This window comes from Carlito syrichta, unplaced genomic scaffold (genome assembly GCF_000164805.1).
Source record: "Carlito syrichta isolate Samal-C Ts95f unplaced genomic scaffold, Tarsius_syrichta-2.0.1 Scaffold301195, whole genome shotgun sequence".
In the NCBI taxonomy this organism is placed as follows: Eukaryota; Metazoa; Chordata; class Mammalia; order Primates; family Tarsiidae; genus Carlito; species Carlito syrichta.
In genome coordinates, this window is record NW_007245291.1 from 444,806 (window position 1) to 465,454 (window position 20,649).

The 20,649-nt window shown below is 46.8% G+C and overlaps 1 protein-coding gene across 21 annotated transcripts in view; it reads left to right on the forward strand.

The window, feature by feature from the left end:
* Positions 1-20,649, forward strand: part of NCAM1 (neural cell adhesion molecule 1) — a 314,944-nt gene that overhangs the window by 283,904 nt on the left and 10,391 nt on the right. For 9 of the 21 annotated variants that reach the window (XM_021710762.1, XM_021710764.1, XM_008054769.2 and 6 more), the window contains 2 exons: positions 8,182-8,306; positions 12,286-12,463. In XM_021710762.1, the coding sequence (XP_021566437.1) occupies positions 8,182-8,306; positions 12,286-12,463 (303 nt within the window). Of the gene's footprint in view, positions 1-8,181; positions 8,307-12,282; positions 12,464-15,014; positions 16,311-20,649 lie in introns of those variants that run through there. The other 12 variants (XM_021710769.1, XM_021710770.1, XM_021710773.1 and 9 more) reach the window with 3 other exon arrangements.

The window sequence follows — 20,649 nt, forward strand, 5'->3', positions numbered from 1 at the left end:
CAAACGGTTCTCTCCAGAAGCCCACATTAGCCACGAATTTTTACCAGATGGTTCATAAACATTATTTCCCAGAAAGATGTTTGGTAAGTTTGCTTTATTGCATTATTATTTAACTTTATCTAGTATTTCTAAAAGCCATAGTTGTTCTAAAATAAGTGACATTCCTGTGAAAATGTTTACAACCTTGAAATGTTACAAAGAGAAATATATCCATTGCAAAGGTTGTATTTGTTCAAAACCAATGAGAGCGTTTCATAAAGTTCATGCAAATTGAGGACTTTCTGAAATAAGAGCTTTGAGAATTTGGACTGGAGCTGTTTGGCTGTGACTACAGAGGTCTCACTTTTTAAGAGTGGCGCTCCCCTGGGAGGGGGAGAGAAATCAAAGCAAAAGTCACTTGGCAATTATCTTGACTGGAGATCTCCTCCATGTAATCAAGAAACACATGATTGACCCTTGCAGTAAAGGAAATAAAATTACAGCCTAATTAAGTGCATAGGGGTGACAAAATAATGAGTTAATATTGTGACTGTCACAACCTTGTTAAATCTGTCCTTGCTTACCATAAAGAGGGAAGGAAACTTCTGCTCCCGGCTTCCCTTGCTAAAGTCAGACACCTATTCAGAACTTGTCCTTTCAGTCATATGCATTTCGTATTCTCCTAACTGAAATTTTTTACTTCCAATCACACCCTGAGACACATACAGGCTACACTGATCACGAAAGCAAAACTAACACCAATAACCACCCCACCTCCACCCCATCTGCCCATGCATGCTGGGGGTCCCTGTTGGACCTCACTTCTCTGAGAACGGATTGGGCGACATCCACACAAAACCATCAACACTTGTCTCGCATGTTCTGTCTGGTCTGTTCTTTTGTTTCATGCTCCTCACGTGTGTCAGCCTGTGTGTGTCCCTTCTTGTTCACCCTCCACAGTTAACATCTCTGGGACCTCAGCTTTATAGGAAAGCAGCTTTGCCCCAGTGCCGTCCCATTTACAACCAGACTCCTGGACTGCCGGAGGGACCACCCTCACTTCCAAAAAGGAGAGGTTTGATATTTCCATTGTATGAGATGAAGTGGGAATGTCCCCAGAGCAGAAGAACATGTAATTCAGTCCACGCTCGTAAATTTGACCCGCCCTAAAAAAATTATCCTAATCTGTGAGTCTTAGGGCAGAGAACATTGAGAGTCTTAAGATTTCCTGAACTCCCGGTCCTCCCCGGAATACTGCGGCCTCGTCACTTCCCTGAGGCTGACCATTAACAGGAACAGACTTTCTTCAGACTTGTGATAACTACTTAGTGGCTGATGTGCTGGAAAAAGGTCTGGGCCTTCCCCATAAAATCTGATGTGTGAGCAGATGCTGGATTTGAAACCTGCTAGTTTCTTGTTTAAGACAATTTTGGTCATTTCTTTGCAATGCTATAATTCAGACTGAAGTGAAGCACAATCTTAACAAGGTAGAAACTAATTCACCCTTCTGAAGAGCAATCTCTTCCAGATGTTTTAAGCAAGGCAAGAAATGTTTGAAGATGTTTTCTGCAGTTGCCATAGAAACGCTCCTTAGCAGTGGTCCTGGCTGTCAGTAAAAAAATGTGGTCAGCAAAAATCGCTGAGAGCCTTGTGGAAAAAAAAAATCGCTGAGAGCCTTGTGGAATTCCAAACCTATGATCACTCCCTCTTCAAACCAGCTCCTCATCCAGGTCAGGTCCGCCTGCCATCTGCAAGGAGGCAGCCAGAAGACTTATTCAGGTGAGCTGCGCGAGCAGCAGGGAATGGCCTTTAATACAAAAAAAAAAAATGTAAGGGAATGGAGAGGGTAGGGCCAATAAAGTTTGTAGGGGAGAGAAATAAAGCTTAGTCAAGGACAGTTATCACCTCCTTCCCTGGGCATTATTAAGGAATTAAGCTGAATTGGCCTATAAGAGAAAGGTTAGAGTGACAGAGAGACTTTCTCTTGTCAGTGGGTTGTACACCCAGCAGTCGGTGACATCCAGTGTTTGCTGTCCACCTTACAGCCTTCCCTCACACAAAAAAATTACCTGGGTTGTGCTTAACACCCACTAATGCTCCATCCACCATAACTTCCGTTGGATAGTGTCATTGAATCAGCAGCACTGAGCCAAATAAGGCAAGTCAAAAGAAGATGGAAGGTTAAAAGAGGGGTCGAGCGCCATCTTCTATGGTTTTTTGGCTCCTGAACCTACAAAGCTTGGATGTCAAGGCTCATGACAGATAAGCTTAAGCACCTGTCCCAGGATGGGAGGAGCTAAAAAGCCCCTTGATGCAAAAGTTTCTCTTTACCACCATGGCACTGGAAGCTGCAGGGCTTCCTCCCATGACTCCAAGGAGCCGTGGCTCTGTCACCAGTCACTGAGGACTCTGTGTACATGGGACTCCCCCCAACAGCATGTCTGTGATGAGAAGCACCCCGCTGCACCCCTCTGTCCGTGTGCTGCATGTTTGAGCATGGCTCCCTCCCCATCCATTCATAATGATCCATTTTTTTTTCTTTAGCTACTGACACTGACTCGTACTAGGAAATGCTGATTCTGACGAACTAAGTTCTTTAACACTCACTCTTCCTTCTTAGATTGAAAACATCACTAACCACCCCTTCCACTCCCCCCTTTATTTTTTACAGCCGTGTGTCTGGATTGCCATGATCTCTGGCAGGTCGACACAGACTTTTCACCAGGGTTTCTGCTCTAATTGCCTTTATTTCTAAGGATTCCCAGCACTGGTGGTTCCCAGGGTAGGGAGTTAGCAGAAGGGGCTGAAAACAAAGGCAGTGATGTGTATCAGCCCGAATCCTGTGGGCAGGGACCAGGCGCCCCTGCTGGCATTGCAAACTGCCAGGTCCCCTAGGGTTACCAGTATGAGGTCTGAACCATCCCGGGAGCCTCATTCTTCTTCATAACGAATCTAATGCCCATGAAATAGTGTTGAAGATGTGCACAAACCCCCCTTGTGGCCTTGGAGGCAGGAGCCGAGTTAATTGCTGGTGATAGCAGTTATTTCTGTCATAACTTCCTCAGCCTGGATCAGCCCCATAACCACAAGCCATACCTTCCTGGTCATATTTTCTTTTTAGGATGATGAAACAAAGATAATTGATCAATTAATCTGTTGGTGTTTTCATGACACCCGCGAGAAGGGAATGGGTATTTTTGTGGTTCGGTCTGTCAGAACTCATTTGTTGCTGTTTAATTTGTACTTGGTGCTGCTGTTTGCCACCCACCCCAACACACACACGCACACCCATAATTCCTAAGGAAACGGTGCTGAGAGGATTTACGGACCAGATGCCCTAGCGAGCTTGGCTACAGAGAGTTGAGCATCCTTTTTGTGTGGGCATGGCTGGGGAATTGGCCATGCCCACACCCGGTCATTCTGTATCCCAACATTCCCAGGAGCCCGGGACTAGGATGGCAAAGAGCAGATCCTTAATACCGAAGAGAAAAGAGTTGGGGCAGCGGGGGAGAGAGAAGAACGCTTTACTCCAAAGTCCTGATTTTGGGGGAGCAATAACCTAAGACAATTTGAGACCCATATTTACACTGTCAGGCTGTTCTCTGGGACTGTCAGAACGCTCAGCATCCCCAGGATAGCCAGGTAGGTTACCAAAAGAGTCAACAGGGAGACTTAGGAAGCACCAAGGGTGTATGCAATATAGATCACGTTAGATTCTTTTATTTGGCATCGAGAGCTAAGAGCTCTGTTTCAAAAAGGAGAATGTGTGATCTAATGACACTAAATCCTGATTCCCTAAGGTAATTTACTGATCTCCTATGGACCAAATTTCTAACCTCTAGACGTAACGGTAACATTCCTGAGTTGTAAAAACTGAATAGGCTTTATATTTGAGTAACTAAATCATACATTTTGAACTTTTTAAAGACAAATAGCAAAAAGGTATGCATAAGTTTCAAATTGCTTGTAAGAAATAATCACAAGAAACAGGAGACAAGATAAACAAAACTAACAGTGTTTTAAAAACCAGACGATTCCATTTGATAGTAAAAATAGAAGAATTGAATGCAAGACCCACATCCATCCCTAGTTCACACTCCAGCACCTAAAACTTTGTGCAGATCTCTGCGGGAGAGAAAATAAGGTGGATGAACAGAGAGCACAGATGGAGGCTTTCTATGGGGATGCTGTTGGACACCCCTACATTTCATTCGGAAGATACAACTAAGTCTTAGTGCTTGGGCTCCTTTTAGCGAGTAGTAAAATTCTGCTTGTCTGTTAAAATTCACAGATGCTGTCCAAGTGCCCTGGACTTGCTATAATTTTTGTTGTGGAATTCAGATATTGAGCAGAAGTTTTCTAACTCAAGGTTAGCTGAGAGGAAGGACATGAAGCAGACTCCTTTTAAGGGCATAGTAGCACAGTAATTACACAGGGAGAATCTACAATCTGCATGACCAGATATACACATTTCAATTACGGTAGCTAAGGGCAAATTTCATAGGACCTGCCTATGATATATCTGAGTGTATGTGTTCTCTATGGTGCATTCTTATTTCCTGGGTTCATGAGTTGCATTCAGCTACAAGATACCAAAACTGCCCACTATTTCATATTTATTATTGGCAAGGTTTATTTTCAAAGTTCTGCTGTTTTAGTCTTTACATAACATCGTGGGGGTAGGGGGGATTTTGACTCATGGCTGAAGCTAAATTCAAAGGGTGTAATTAACCCCAGGGGTCTTCTTGCAGCAACCTGCTCATTGCTGCTGAATTGCAAACTAATGTTTACAAATAATCACAATATTGGTTTTACTGAAATTACCCGTGATGAATTCAATCAGAGCAGCCATCTCAGAAGACAGAGCACATTGGGACCCTCTGAATCATTTATTCTGCTAATGTATTCAATAAAGCTGTGAGCCCCCTGAATGGCAAGACTCCATTTCTTCCACTATAGCCCCTCCCTTGTCAGGCATGGTTTTATACCGAGAGCGCAGGACATTTTCTTTAACCCCATTTCTAATCTTTAAGAAAAACAGTGGACAGGAGACATTTGGAGATGAAAAAGACAATTGATGAAACAGTTGCCCCTTCCACATCTTAATGTGCTTACAACAAGTAACAGAGCCACCCAGTTGGTCAAAATCTCTGTGATGTTAGTTGAGTATGATCTTCCTTTAGAAATACTGTCACAGGAAGCATTATGTTTCTGTTCAAGGACCTTGCCATTTTTTAAAAGAATTGCTCATTACCAAATTTTTTTTCATTTGGCAAACAAAACTGTGTCTTATTCACCTTTGAGACTTCAATGCCTAATAAACTACCTGGAGTGTAGTAGATATTCAATAGACATTTGTTAGATAAATCATAAGTAAAGCACTCTAAATGATATACCTAAGTATTTATGATATAAAATACTCTAAATTCTATGAGAAAGTCATACACACATATCAAAATAATATTGTAGTCTCTCAGACAAAAATGATAGCAAATTATAGTACTCTAACTGGAAATGTTGGCACTTTGTTCTTACTATGGTACAGAGCTTAGTGGTTATATTTTTTCTGAAACAAATCCAAAGATAAGAGAGTACCTTCATCAAGGCTGTTGGTTTGTGCAGGAATTCCTCAGAGAGATTTTTGTTCATATGTTTTTGAAGAGATGTGGAAGTCTCTTTTCAAAGATAGGACTTTTTTTGCGATAACTTTTTCAACATTACAAAGCAAAAGTTGACACCTTTGTGCCTTACAGATGTTGAATTGCTGATCTTGGGGTGCATCTCCTTAAAATTTGTGTTCTGTCTTTCGCAGTGTCATGAGAAATAACCCGGGTGTAGTTGGCAGTCTACACTAGTGCAGTGACTCACTGTGTCACGTGATGGTGGAGCTGGAAGGAGCCCTAGAAAGCATTTGATCCAGGGCCCATATTTTTCAAGTGAAGAGACTGAGGCAGTGACTTGGCTAAGGCAGCAGACCCCTATGACACAGAGTTCAGAGACAGTGTATTATGGTGTTGATTCAAACTTGGAAACCCACGTTGCTCAATTTCAAGAGAAAATAATTAGGAAGATGCGTTCAGAGCAGCCCTTGGGGACTGAGCCCTACATACCTTCCAAGGAGACCTTGGGGAAAGAATGGGGTCCTCACTTGGTGGGTGTGTTGGAAGGATCACTGACCCCCCATGAAAATCCCTCTGTCCTAGGGCAGATAGACCACTCAGCTCAGTCAGTGTCATGATTCTGAGTGCAGAAAGTTCAAATAATTAATGTCTATTTCCAGTCAGTCTAGGGTCACTAACCAGTCCAGTTTGCCTGAGACTGTGGGGTCCCCAGGATGTTGAGCTTGCAATGCTAAAACCTGGAACATTCTGGGCCCACTGGGATGAGTTGGTCACCCTGACTCAGTCAGAGACTCAAATGTGTAAAGTTCTACTGTGCCTCCTTCCATTTGTTCAGCATTTCTGAATCTGCACAGAGCTTCTTCCCTACACCAAAATACATGCCACTTTGAGTTGTCTTTTAGCGCTGGATATTTATAATGTTGTAGACATAACTGACGTATTGTCTAGGACTTGAGACAGTCCAAAGGCATTTGAAAAGCCTACGTACCTATGTCTAAACCAATTCCTAAATATTTTCCATTGAACAGTCATGGCCAGGGTCTAGATGGTGACTTTAAAACAGGACAAGTCTTTGCCTAAAGCCCATTTATCTTTTTCGCTTCTGTTTTTACTTTCCCTTAATTATTGATTGAAGAAGATAAATAATAAGCACAACTTTCCCTAAAGATCCCTCACACATCATGATCATGTCCCCTCCCTCTGTTGTAGCTTTCATGTGTCTCCGTCACTGCTACTCCTCAAACCTAAATGTGCACACATCACTGGGGGATCTTGTTATGTTTCTAACAAGCTCCCAGGTGATGCACGTGGGACCAGCTCTATGCCGTAAGTAGTAGGGCTCCAAGTTAACCTTCTCTCTCTGGTTCCTCTTTGCCTCACTGCTGAATGAGGAGTCTAGCCTAGACACTGGCTGTCCCACAGCCTTCTCGTAGATAGATGGTCCTGATGCAATTTGGGGGGATCAGGACCTGGTGATAAGCCTTTTCCTCTTGTCAAGGCTCTTCTGACACATCTGTGATTCTGTTTTCCAGAGAGCAAGCCAGGGTGACCCACCCAGAAGGTAACCGTTTTGTAGCCTCTCTAAGTTTTCTTTCTGAGGTTATGAAATAGATACAAAGACAGCTTCTCACATGAAGTGCAGGATTCCCAAACACATTAAATCATAATTTTAACTTGTTAATATCAAATGTTCTCTCACCTCGTTGCTTTCCTTAAATATTAACAAAATAGTTTCTCTTGAAATAAATCAGTGCCCTACTCACTAAAGAACTATCCTGCCCCTGGGAGTTTGTCAACAGACAAGTTCATCTTCCTTCACTACCCTGGATTCACAGCGCTACAAGTTGAGCGTACACTCAAATAAAGAGAAAAAAAATTAATGTTCTTCTGTTGAGAAATGCTAAAGACATTTCTCTCTCCTTTCACAAGGAGGAAGACTTTAATGATTATTCCTTTAACACACTAAAGTGTCAAGGATTATCACTCAGTTGAACCATAAGTGCAGGATACTTATAGGAAATTTGCCTGTGGCAAATTGTACTTTCTTTAATGAATCTAAGTAATAAAATGTAATTCATGAAAAACCAGTCTTGAGAATGTAGCATCAGTCCTTCTCATCAGGGATCTGGTCCCCAAAGCCCCTGGGGTGTATTATTTTGCAAAATAATATTTATGGGCGAGAGTTTTCTACCCAGACACTCACGTTTTCCCATATTTCAGACTGTTCCTTAAGATGTGTCAGGTTTATAAAACCTACATCTGCAGTTGTAAGAGCAGCCAAAAGGAAATGCGAGTAGCAGTGAAACAGAAAAAAAAAAAAAAAAAGCCTGTTCTTAAAATGGCGACAGAACCCTGCTCAGAGGAAGGCTGTTTCCCAGAACATTCCCAAAAGACACTCTCAACCTGGGCTAAGTCTGAGGCATCGACCAGGAAATGGGATTTTTCTGTGTCTTGCTTGTTTTAACCCTTTGAATTTCCGAGAAAGCACGAAAAGTGTCCAGCCCCGCCCCAATCCCATTCTGGCGGATTGGACTTTCATTCTGCGAATGAGAATGTCACGTGAATTCACTGGCTGTTTCAGGGGAACCCAGCGCACCCAAGCTTGAGGGGCAGATGGGAGAGGATGGAAACTCTATCAAGGTGAACCTGATCAAGCAGGACGATGGCGGCTCCCCCATCAGACATTATCTGGTCAAGTACCGAGCGGTAAGTAGCCTCTTTCCCAGGCTTCACCCCGACCTCGTGATCCTGACACCGGTCTTGTTAGGGCAATGACTGGCAAAGCCCACTTAGGGCAGCAATGGGACGGGGTCTCACTGTGCTGGTGGTGACTCCTGGGCCCTGGTCAGGATTCTAAGCCCCAAGACTGCCCTACAGCTGTTAGGCCATGTTTCCATTAGGACCATTTGAAAACCACCCAGACAGTGGTGGTGGTGGCAGACCCATCCTGTGACTGATTTTTCTGTTTCTTGAACTTCCTTACAAAATGATTTTGCCATTATCCAGTGCTTTTTGCAAATGTGGGACTAACGTCTAATAATCACTGTCTTTGATAACGTGTGTCTTATGGGCTAGGCACTGTGTGCAGGCACTGTGATTGCGTGCATTTTCTCTGCACAAGAACCCTGAAAAGTAGGTCTTGCAATTGTCCTCCCTTTACAGATGAAATAACTGGGGTGTGTGGTGATCAATAACTAACTACCCCATCTCACGCAGCTGGGTGAGCCAGAGTCTGAATCCAGGTCTGTCTGACTAAGAGACTGGGCTGTCTCCCCCACCCAAGGCTGTCTAGGGTCCTCTAGTAATGTCAGTTTCCTCACCAGCTCCTTCCCCAGCCACCTGAGCTGTTCTCATCCTGCTGACATGTTGGCTCTAAGCCTTTTCTTTGTGGCCTGCTCACCATTTCTGAGATTCCCATCACTCTACCTTTTCTTCTCAACCCCCAAACTGAAAATCCTGCTCTCCTTTTTCGATTTTATTTGTGTATTCTTTTTTTTCTTTCCTTTTTCTTTTTTGGAGTTGGAGTCTCACTCTATCACCCAGGCGGGAGTGCAGTGGCATGCTCATGGCCACCACAGCCTCAACCTGCAGGGCTCAGGTGGCCCTTCCACTTCAGCCTTCCAAGTAGCTGGGACTCCAGGTGTGCACCACCATATCTGGCTAATTGTTCTTGATGTATTGTAGAAACACGTCTTGCCAGGCTGCCCAGGCTGGTCTCGAAGCCCTGGGGTCAGGCAGTCCTCTCGCCTCCGCCTCCCAAAGTGCTGGGATTACAGGCATGAGCCACCGGGCCTGGCCTTTTTTGGTTTTAGAATGACAGTTGATCATGTTCAGCTGCAACCGATTGCTGAGACAATTAGAGGCAGTATCTGAGCACTGGAAAAATAGCCTCTTGTTAGGGCTTCTTAGGAGTAGAAAAGAATCAACCCAAGAGCAGATATCTTTTTCCAGGGAGTTGACTTCTTCCCTCTCTGCCTTATGATCAGCCCCCATCCAAGTGACATGTGGGTCTTTAACTGGTTAGGCTACTGGAGAGTCAGTCAGAGCCCTGCAGGCATACTTCTCAGCTGGTGGCCAGGCCTGTCAATCCACCCAGCCCTCTTTCCCACTTGATTTCTAAGCAGCTGTGAACTGACATAGTAGGAATGGCCTCTATTGACTTTGCAAGGCCTAACCCAGAGGTGCCACTGGAATGAGAGGTCCCCATGGCTTACTCACTGCAGACTAGGATACAAGGGTTGCACAAGTGGTCCCACATACCCCACTGGAAGTGAATGGTATGGTAAGGTAGGCTGTCTTTGGCCATTGTTATGCCAGTGTGGCCCTGTGGACAGAATGTAGGTTTTAAAGCCAGATATGGCACCCAATTTCAGTCTTACCACTCGCTAACATGTGACCTAAATAGGTTACTCAATCTTACAGAACCTCAATTTCCCCACCTATAAAATGGGGATAAAATAGCTTTTCCAGTTGTAAAGACGTGTTATAATGTATACAAAGAACCTGAAATGCATTTGATACTTACAGACCTTTATAAATGGTACCCATAGGCCAGGCTTGGTGGCTCAGCCTGTAATCCCACGCTTTGGGAGGCCGAGGTGAGTGGATTGCCTGAGCCCGCGAGTTCGAGACCCGCCTGGGCAACTTGGCGAGACCTCATCTCTACAATAAATCAAAAAATTAGCCAGGCGTGGTAGCGTGCGCCTGTAGTTCCAGCTACTTGGAAGGCTGAGGCGGAAGGATCCTCAGAGCCCAGCAGGTTGAGCTGCAGGGGCCGGGAGGGGCCACTGCACTCCAGTCTGGGAGACAGAGTGAGACTCCAACTCAAAAAATAAATAAATAAATAAATAAATAAATAAATGTTACCCATAGTTACTGTTGAGATCCAGGCTCGGACTGGAACTATCTCCTATATGAGGCCACCTCAGATGTCAGTTTGTCTGAAGAGCCACTGTGACTGCAGCTGGCAGATCTGTGTTAGACACAACTGGGACACAATGCTGATATATGGCAGATTTCAACAACTTTGACCATCCTCTCTCACTTCAAAACTTAATGTTTGCTAAGTATAATTAGTATATATTATGAATGGGCATTATATAACCTAATATTTGCTTTATTAAATATTTGCTTTATATTCTGCTTGTTTCTTTTATTATGATGTTTGCCAAAGAATACAGAGAAACAAAAAGACAGCTCAATTGCTCAGTTTTAAATTAAAATGAGGCCACATGGTGACATTTACACACAGTAACTGACAGCATAACCCAGGCTTCCTGGTTAGACTTTAAGGAAACTGGTATTTCCCTTCTAGCATTTCCCCATAATAGTCCCAGGCCATGGTGTGGGCACTGTCACATCCCTGAGGGCATCTCTTAGGCTGGTGCAAACCCTCTCACCTGGGAAGATTGCTTTGCTAAGATAACTCTTCCTCCAGCCTCAGCCATGGGCCTACAGCAGCTGCTGGTCCCCCTTCTGGGTGACATTGCTTCCATGACTTGGTCTTCCAAGGAGCAGCCGGCCGTACAGTAAGCATTTGTCAGCCTTCTCATGTGCCTGGCATATCTCTCAGGGGATATGCTTTATAAAAAGGCCAATGACTGTGAAGAGGTGAGCTGTGCCATTGTGAAGCCATCTCAGACTTCTCAGGACGTCTTCAATCTTTATCCACAACTGTTTTTGTTAGGGAGGGAGTCACCTAACAATGATTTTGATAAACTCCCATCTAGTGCAAACTCATTGGCGATGGTGTAAGTTAAAACTAGAAAGAATGTTCCATGAGAAAAAGGGGAACCCCGTTAAGTCCAGCTTCATGCCTGTGGATTATACCTCAGGCAGTGCTCTGAGAAGCTGAGTATAGTATTCCTGGTGGGCCCCTGAGCAGCCACCATTGGACTTGACAGCAGAACTTACACCTGAGACGCTTCCATCTACTGAGCTGCAGTTATAGAGATCAGGCCACGCTGCATGAAATGGAAAAATCAAATCCAACAGATGTTTGCTGAGCTCCCTGCTGAAGGAAAGATCACAGCCTTGAGCCCAAACTGACTTAGCTCCAACATGGACGTCAGGTGTGACTTTGGTTCCTCACCTAAATTCTCTCTCACTCCCCCATCATGTCATCAGGCTTAGTGAGAGGCTGACCAACCCCCCACAGGCTTGTTGTAGTGCTACAATGAGAAATCGTGTGGAAGTCCTCTAGTGTAGTACCTGGCGCTTAGTTTTAATAAAACTGGAATCTATTCCGTGTTCACTTGTCAGGGAGGTGAGTCGCACACCTGAATGCGAGCAGCATTCTGAAATAAGACAAGAAGCACATTTGTTTTATCGCTTCTCTAGCACATTCTTACGCACTTGTGCCTGGCATTCCAACAGGGGTGGTGCTCGAGTTCCCACATGACCTGAAAGTGAGGCGACATGGAAGGGGTTGGCCTAGCTTGACACTGGCATCTGCCGCTGTTTGTATGCACAAACAGGCAAGGTTACCCTCCTGACCTGGGTCGTCCTTAGGATTTTCCAGGATGATAAAAAATAAAGACCCTATGTCCTGTGGTTGTCTCTTCATTCTATGATTTTGCACCCACAGTTATTCCCTCCCCTAAGTTCTGCCTGTTAACCGGTCTTAACCAGCACCCTTCTCTAAAGCTTTTTGGCATCTCTTGTTCTTGCCGGTTTCTCCCAGAAGCTCTCCTCCGACTGGAAACCAGAGATCCGGCTCCCATCCGGCAGTGACCACGTCATGCTCAAGTCCCTGGACTGGAATGCCGAGTATGAGGTCTATGTGGTGGCTGAGAACCAGCAAGGAAAATCCAAGGCGGCTCATTTTGTGTTCAGGACCTCGGCCCAGCCCACAGCGATCCCAGGTACGGCCACCTCTGCTTTCTGTTCGTTTCCCGCTTTGAATTAATGCACAAGTGCTGCACCTCCTAATGTGCCTGAACAACCCTGACAACTTGCTTGCTTGCAGCCATCCTCATGATCGGTTGCCCATGCAAAGCTTAGTTTTGCTTTGTACCTATCTGTGCAGTGGGTCGGGATGTCCTGGACCCCCAGGAAGGCTTGGCTAAGCATCTTGGGGAAAAGGTCCTGCCTCATTTGGCCTTGAAGGACTGATGCTAACCGGTCCCTTTCGACCCTTCAGATGGGAAATGACCCAGCTCCAGAGTCGCCTTGGAAGCTGGTGGAGTAAGGATCCTTTTGGGAGACCTTATCTGCCATCTACCCCTTCTTACTTGGACCACACGACTGTTTTTAAGTGCTTTCTATCTGATGCTTGCTTTAGCTGCACCACCATGGTCCAAATCTCTTCTTTGGTGACCCCAAGAGAAGGGAGGAATGGTGCCCAGTTAGTCACAGACCTGTCTGCCAAAGGCCTCTCGATTGAAACAAAGATGACATTGAACCACTTGAAATAGAACAAGTGGAGAAAACAGATACTGGAAGCACCATCAGTGGAAGCAATCCAGTCTGCCAGAGACTGTGATGGGCAGCAGTTCCCCTGGGAGATGCAGATCCGTCTCTAGGGATCTAGAACCAACTCGAGTGTGGGAATAAAGTGAGAGTCCTGTTTTCTGAGCCTGCAGCTGATGGCCTGTCTCCCCTTTGGCCAAATCCCCAAGAAGACAGCGCTCTTCCGCTGGTTACTCTACTTTGCCAGACTAACCGAATACCAGCCACAGGCAGGAGAGGTGGGCATAGAACAGATCAGCTGCAGCCCAGTGGGGGCCCCTACCCACTGTGATGTTCGAGTGTGCTAGGAAGCCGGCCTTGGGCAGCTACTATCCTGCCTGCCCTGTCTGCAATGCTCATACAGTTCTCAGCCTGGTTGTCACGACTGTTCCTCCGAGGGGGGAGAGAGGCCAGAGGAGTGTGGGTTACCTCTGATGCAGGGATGTGTGTGCAAAAGTGGGCTAGACACGTGACAACGAGACGGGATCAGTGCGTGGCTCCCAGTGGTCGGTTGTGCATGAATGTGTGTGTGTCTGGGAGATGTGTACGGGACTTCGAGAGAGTTGGCAGGTGAGTTTTAAGCTCTAGATCAAAAGCATCGATTGATCCCTCCCCCCCCATGTTGTCGGGACGACTCCCCAAGTGCTTGCTGGTATGGGCATTTCTCTTCAGGTGCTGGTCGAACACTTGGTGCTGATGCCAAGGTGACTAGGCATGGCTGCAGGAAATATCCTCAATCGTCCTTAGCAGTACATACAAAGTGAGGTGGCCCTGCTTCTCCTCTGCCCCTTCTTTCTTTGTGTTCTTTCGTCAGTTTTTCCTTGCAATTGACAGTCTGGTAGGAGTGTCCGGATCAGCCTTGTCTTTACGGGATGCTCAGGCAGTGGGGGAAAACGAGGCTCGAGTACACCCTTTACAGTGAGATAGGTTCTTCCTGGCAATTGTTCCCTAGGGTAAGGCAATAGGGACCGTGTGACATGCTGTGTCCACATGCAGGACACTGCCAGCAGCATCGGCTTCTGGGTCTGCGTGTCAGAGACAGAGATTCTGGGTAGACGCTGTCCTCCAGAGTTGTGCACACCGGAGACATCAGAGTCCTTTTTGTCAATTGAGGTACCCAGTGATGCCAGAAAGGTTAGGGTGGGGGGTGCCCAGGACAGCTCTGTGGCTCGATTGCACAGGTTGGAGAAGGCAGTGGCCGCTGTGCTTGGTTGGACTTTTCTGGCCATTGATTTGGGATCCCGGCACCAAACCACATGTACATGGGTGATTGAGCTCTGTGGTCAGCAGGGTGGTGGGAGGTGAGGCGGCCGCAGGACTAGATCCCCGTTAACAACACTGTGGGGGAGGGCTGGTGCAAAGGAAGACGAGTCTGCTTCATCTCTGACAAGGCCGTGCCCAATCCCCATGCACAGTTCGCTGACTCGTAGTGCAGGGATCCAAAGCATCTCTACCACTATGAGTAGAAAACGCTAGATGGTAGAAGACTCCACACTCGCTGACTGCACCTAGGAGGCCTCACCCTAGTAGAAGGTAACCCTCTCCAAATCGGACTCTCGGAATTTACCGTGGAGGCTTCTGTTTTCTCACTTTAATTTCATTTGCTCGCTGACCCCTAACCCCCAAATTAACCCCGCTGTGCTGCTTCTGGCATTGCTGAGCTTCTGACCTGGCCTTGGGTATTGATACGGCGCTGAACTCTCTCTAACCTTTGTCAATTTAATTTACTAAGTTGAATTAACCTTTGATTCTGCGTTTTCTATAGTTGACCTAATTTTTTTTTCTTTTTATCTATTTTTTTCTCTGTTTCTGTCTCTACCTTCTCTTTTCCTTCTCCCTCCCCCCACCCCTTTGTGTGTCTGTTGTCACACCTGTCACCTTGGACGTCACTGGGACATCCTCACTGCCACATTTGTTTTTAAACAACCACATTCTCTCTGGGGACCCATTGCTTGACACCTGCAGCAACCTTGGGAGGCAATTCCGCATCCTACACCTTTGTCTCATTGCTTTTCTCTGCGGTGACTCTCCTTCTGCTCTGTTAGGAACTTGAACACAAAAATTAAATTTGCTTAAAAGCCCAGTTCCTGTGAAAATGATCAGTGCCCCTTTTGGACGAACCTGGCAGGACCGCCATGGCCACCGCCACCCAGCGAGCATTCTGTGTGGAAGAGGAAAAGTTTTGCAATTGGAAAAAGCTTTACCTCCAGACATTTGACCATTCACAGATACTTTTGTGCCACTTTATAAGGAGTTTGCCCCCTTTTTAATGGCAGTAAAAAGAATTTGAGAGCTCTTTCTTTAAATACTATTTTTTAAAAAATGCTAGGTTTACAGAGAAGTTTCTGCATATCTGCTATTTGTTGCATTTTTTTGTTCAGACCCAAAAATGATGTAGCAGAGAAGAATTCTAAGCACTTTCTAAAGCTTGCATCACATTGTTGAATCACTATGTGTCCCCGTTATTCTAACCCTGTGCTCGTCATCTGCCCTTCAATAAATAGTTGGCTTTGCTAGCATTTAAGTACTTAAGTGCCCGTGTGAAGACAGCCAGACGGCAGTGATTCACCTGAGCGTTTTGCTGACCAGCTGGGCAAATTAAGTCCCCCTGTAGCCCATGCAGTGGGACAAAAGTTGAATTTGTTGGATATCTTCGGGGGCTGATGAACGTCCTGGGAAATGCTTTGGTCCTAGTCATGTGGCCAGCATCATACACTGTCTCTGTGAACAGGGCCCAGCCGTGATGTGTCAACACGTGCTGACTGTGAAAGGTGTATTTCTCCCCGTCGGAGTGACTCCCCTGCTGCACGGCAGCATGTCGAAGATCAGCACCGAGCCTCTGTGTCTTGGGGATTATGGTTCAGCAGTGACCCACGTAATCACCATGAGCATCAGTCCACCGGGCAGGTTGGACGCATCACTGTGAACCAGGCATGAGTGCCCCACTTGTCCTGTGTGTGGTTGGTAGAGCAGAAGGGGAGGGAGAGGCCACTCCCAGACTGCCCAGCCCAGGAGAGTCCATAATTGGGACTGTCAGTACTTCCTGAATGCTCTAACCTCCCTATTGGTCAGTTGGTTCATTTTAAAAACTCTCATGAAAAACCAGCTGCTCCTCTCTGCTGCTGGGGCATTCACCTAGGAGAGGATGTGGGGTGTGTTTTGTTCAGGTCCCGCATGGAGACCCCGGGCTGAAGCCTGCTCGGTGTATCAATGTGTGTGCTTGGGGATGGACTTCTACTGAATAAAAACTCCTTCCCTCCATTGTGGTCACATATCATTCTACATATCTCATCTCTGAGCATCTCCACAGAAGTTCAATTTTTGTTGTTTTTGGTTTCTTTACGTATATTTTTTTCTGTTATTATTTTTGAATGTTCAAAGACTAGCCTTTCCCTTTGGGAATCCAAATGACCCCATACTGTGGTCCGAGGGACAATGCCACCTGTGTCGGCACCCATCAGTGTCCCCAGCGCTCGATTGAGAGGCTCACATGCAGACACCAGAGGCCGCACGCTGCTCAGTAGCTCAGGCAGGATAGTGTCTCCCAGCCTAGCCATGAACCTCTCCCTCCAGGAGTCCCTGACCTTGCTTCACACCAGGGTAGTGGAAGCAGCCATTGTTCTTAAGCACAGGGCAAGCCAGCAGGAAGAAGCATGGCACCTCTGGGCCTAGCGTTAGGATCACAGGTTGATCCAGGACTGCTGCAGGGAGGGCAAGGTGAGGTCTCCTCTGCGGTCCTCCTGGCTCTTGGGATCGCCTTGGGCAGAAGTCACATGGATTCACCCTAGGAGGGCCCGGCTCAGGGATCCGTCTCGCCGTGATCCCAGGACTACCCCACAGGAGAGGGACAGTGTCAGTGTTCCCGAGGGGACCCTTGGAGATCTGATCCTGATGTGGAGAGGACTGACATGGCCCTATGCCACAGCACATCCCAGGGCCAGGCAGGCCTCAGCTGAAGCAACGTTGAGGGGGTCTTTGCCATGGGCCACTTTAGACAAGCCTGTGGCTTGTACGGGCACCCCCCTTTGGGAGGCAACATCGGCGCACACCCACTCCCACCGGACACAGTTCCCAGTGAAGGCAGCAGTCCCCGGCCCCCCAGGAGTTCTGAAGATAGCAGTCCTCAGAGCCAGAGCGAACCCACCCCACCCTGCTCTGCCGCACCCCCTCCCCCACCTGCCTCTGCGCCCTGTGTTAGCGCCACCCACACTCTGCCACCAGGGGGCGCCTCTGCTCCCTTTTGGAATCTTTATACAGCAGGTTTGGAGCACGTTTTCCTACTAACATGAATGCTAACATTGTTGTGTAGATAATCAGCGAGGCCTTTATGAAGTTTACACTTTGCATTATTAAAGGAAATAACCGTTCATGTGAACTCACCGGCGTGTTTCGATTTTATTTGACAGTTGTGTCCAACAAAGTATCAAGCGCCCTTTCCTTCCACCTCACATGGACGGGGATAACTTATGACCTAGAGAAACATTGACATTGTCCCTCAGATTTGCAGCCTGATGAATGGGGAGTACTATTCCTTCCTGGTGAGGAACACTGTTTTTTCTCAGTCGCCCTAAGAGCTGTTATGGGTCATTGCCACCTCAGAGTCCCCAGGCAGGCAGGTGAAGGGAAAAGTGCCCATGCAGAACTGGGGAGATGGCCACGATGGGGGTGAGGTCACACTCTGAGCCACTGGATGCAGGGTCACCCAATTACACAGCACCCTTTAGTCTCCCTGACAGAGTGGGCTTGTGATAGAAAGACTCTGAGACAAGATTCTTTTTGGCAAACCGTATTCTGTTTATAATCACACTTAGTCAGACACCTTCTGCAAACCCCAGAGACCAGCCGTCTGTTAGCTGATTCCAGGAAGGAGCAAGCAGACGTGGAAGGGGTTTTACGAGCGAACCAGAACCCCAGCCCGACAGTTCTGAGAGTCTGACTGTCATAAGAGGGAGTGGGGGAGGGGGCGTGAAGAAGGCACTTCTGCTGCACCAGGGTCTCGTGGCACAAGGACTCGGGCCTATCCAGGCATCTGTAAGATGTGAGTCCTGTTTGGAGCATTAAAAAGTAAGCGTGTGTGGGTCTCAGTCTTGGAGCAAGTCAGTTTCCTCTTTAGTGTCAGTTTCTGCCAAGCCAGGAGCCAGAGAAGACAGATAGCCCCGGCTTCCTGATCTCGCTGTCCAGGGCAGCTCTGACCTCAGAGGTTATGGAGGAACTGCTTTCTAGAAGCCATCTCTGCATGCAAGATGCTCGGGTGAGTTAGTCAAGGAAGGGCAGCAGGAAGATCATGGCAAAGATGGACCCCAGGAGGTTTTTTATTTTCCTTTAGTAAAATGTTATGTAAGATGCAGGAGATAGCCTTTGTCCTTCTGATTTTCCTGGACTAAACAATTTTATAGCATCTGCCAAAAGGCAATGGATGTTGGCTTGCCTTGAACATCCTTCTGTCTGTACCCCAGCTGCTCCTTTCTTTATAGCTTCTTTTTGTAAACGGAGTGAGCATTCTCCTTCCAGCTCGAAGAGCAGCTCGCTTACTATAGGAGTCTGGACACTTGGCAGTGGATGACTGTGGCCCCTTTTCACTTTCTCTTGGTCCATCCAGTACTTTAGGTCAAGTTTATCTTCAAGGTCACTGGGCAAAAAGACACCATGATGCTTGGGTGCTGGGTCAGGGGATCGGCTGTTATTCCTTGTGCTGCAGGGGGCAGGGCAAACCTAGGAACTGTGGTCCTCATGCAGGTCACCCGGGGTGCTTTTTCAAATCTGATTCCTGAGCCTCACCTCCAGCTATTTGGATCCCATAGAAAATGAAGCTCCAGATTCTGATTTTTTTTAACAAAACCTCCCAGAAATTCCACTATAGGAGGAGATTCATCAAGTTACAAGGTTATTTATTTTTCATGCAAAAATAAAAATCACAAGGGCCAGTGATTAAAGATGGGACCTCCCGAGTGTTTTAGTCCTCCAGGGAAAAGTCCTTTTCAAGTGCCCACTAAGGAGGATACTGGCATTAGGGAAGCTGCACCCTGTTTCAGGGACCATAGAACGTCTGACTTGGAATGTGAGGTTTTTGTGGTTGAAGAGGCCTTGATGACATCTTCCACCCAAGGCCCTCCCCAGTGCATAGGCCTCATCCAGAGAATGACACTTTCCCTGCCAGGGGGTTGTCCAGTCTCTGTTTGAATGCCGCCCACAACAGGAGGCTCACCCACCAGGGCTGCCCACACCATGTTTGAATAGCTCTGTTTGTCATTCCTTTCTCATATGGAGCTAAAATCTGCTCCCACCCCATAATTTCCACACATGGGTGCCATACAGAATAAGACTACTTCCTCTTTCTCATGGCATACTTTTAAGTAATGGAGACAGTGTTCTTGTCTCCAAACTAAACACACATCCATTTGTGCAACAAATATTCTTCCATCTTGCTCATGGTCAGAGGGGTAGACAGAGTCCACACATATAGGGCCTTTAGGCCATGAGAAAGACTTTGAATTTTCTAACAAATGGAAGGGGAGACCACTTTTCTACTTTTTGTTTATGCCACAGTTCAGAGCCTTTCCCGAGAACATGCTCAGAACCAACGCGGCCCTTCAGCTGGCTCTGATGAGCTCAGAGCAGCAGTTGTGGTCCTAGGGTTGTTCTTGATGCTGGGAAGCCATGAGAGAGACAGGGTGCCTGCTAGAATGTTCTAGAGGGGGACAGCCAGATCATAAGCATGTAAATGACCAGAAAATGACAGAAAAAGGAGAAAACAGGGTGACATGGCAGGTATTGGGTAGAGGTGCCTTCACTAGATAAGAGATCAGAGAAGACCTCTCTGAGAAGGTGGCGTTGGGACTGAGGCCTGCAGGACAATCAAGAGTCATCCAAGAGGCAGGGATCTATTGGGGGGAGCCCCAGGTGAAGAGTCAGCAAGGCCCTGAGGTGGAACAAGCTGGGAGAGTTCCGCAGGCAGAAGAGAGCTTCCTGCCATGAATGACCCCAGTCAGAAGGGTGGGCAGAGTCCACAGCACAAGTAGGGCCTTTTAGGCCACGAGGAAGAACTTGAATTGTCTGTCAAATGAAAGCAGGGACCACTGCCCTGCTTTTCATTGATGCCTCAGTTCAGAGCCTTTCCACCCTCCTGAGAACCGGCTCAGAACCAGCGCAGCCCTCCAGCTGGCTCTGATGAGCCCAGAGCAGAAGTCCCAGCTGCTGTCCTCTCATGCACACAGAGCAGCTTTGCAATAGTTTATGTTTCCTCTTTAGAGATATGATTAGTCCCACAAAACCGTATTTATCCATAAACATCGGAATGTAGGATTAGTGCCACCGAATCTAAAAATACAGACCTATCCCTCGCCACCACCCAAAAAAATGTGTTCGGCTCCTTCTTCAGGAAGCAAGCACTTTGCACCTGTTGGGGGCTGATGTCAGTAGGCTGCAGTGGCCTCCAACCCAGTGTCATGGGGTAGAGAGAAAACCCAAGGCTGGAGTTTTTTCCCTCTTCAGGGAAACAGTTTTGGAAACCTAAAGATCAGGAAGCCCTGCGTCTTTTCTTTGGTTTTTTTTTTGGGTGGAAGGTGTAAGGACCTTGGAGGAGTAGATTGATGACTTTGTT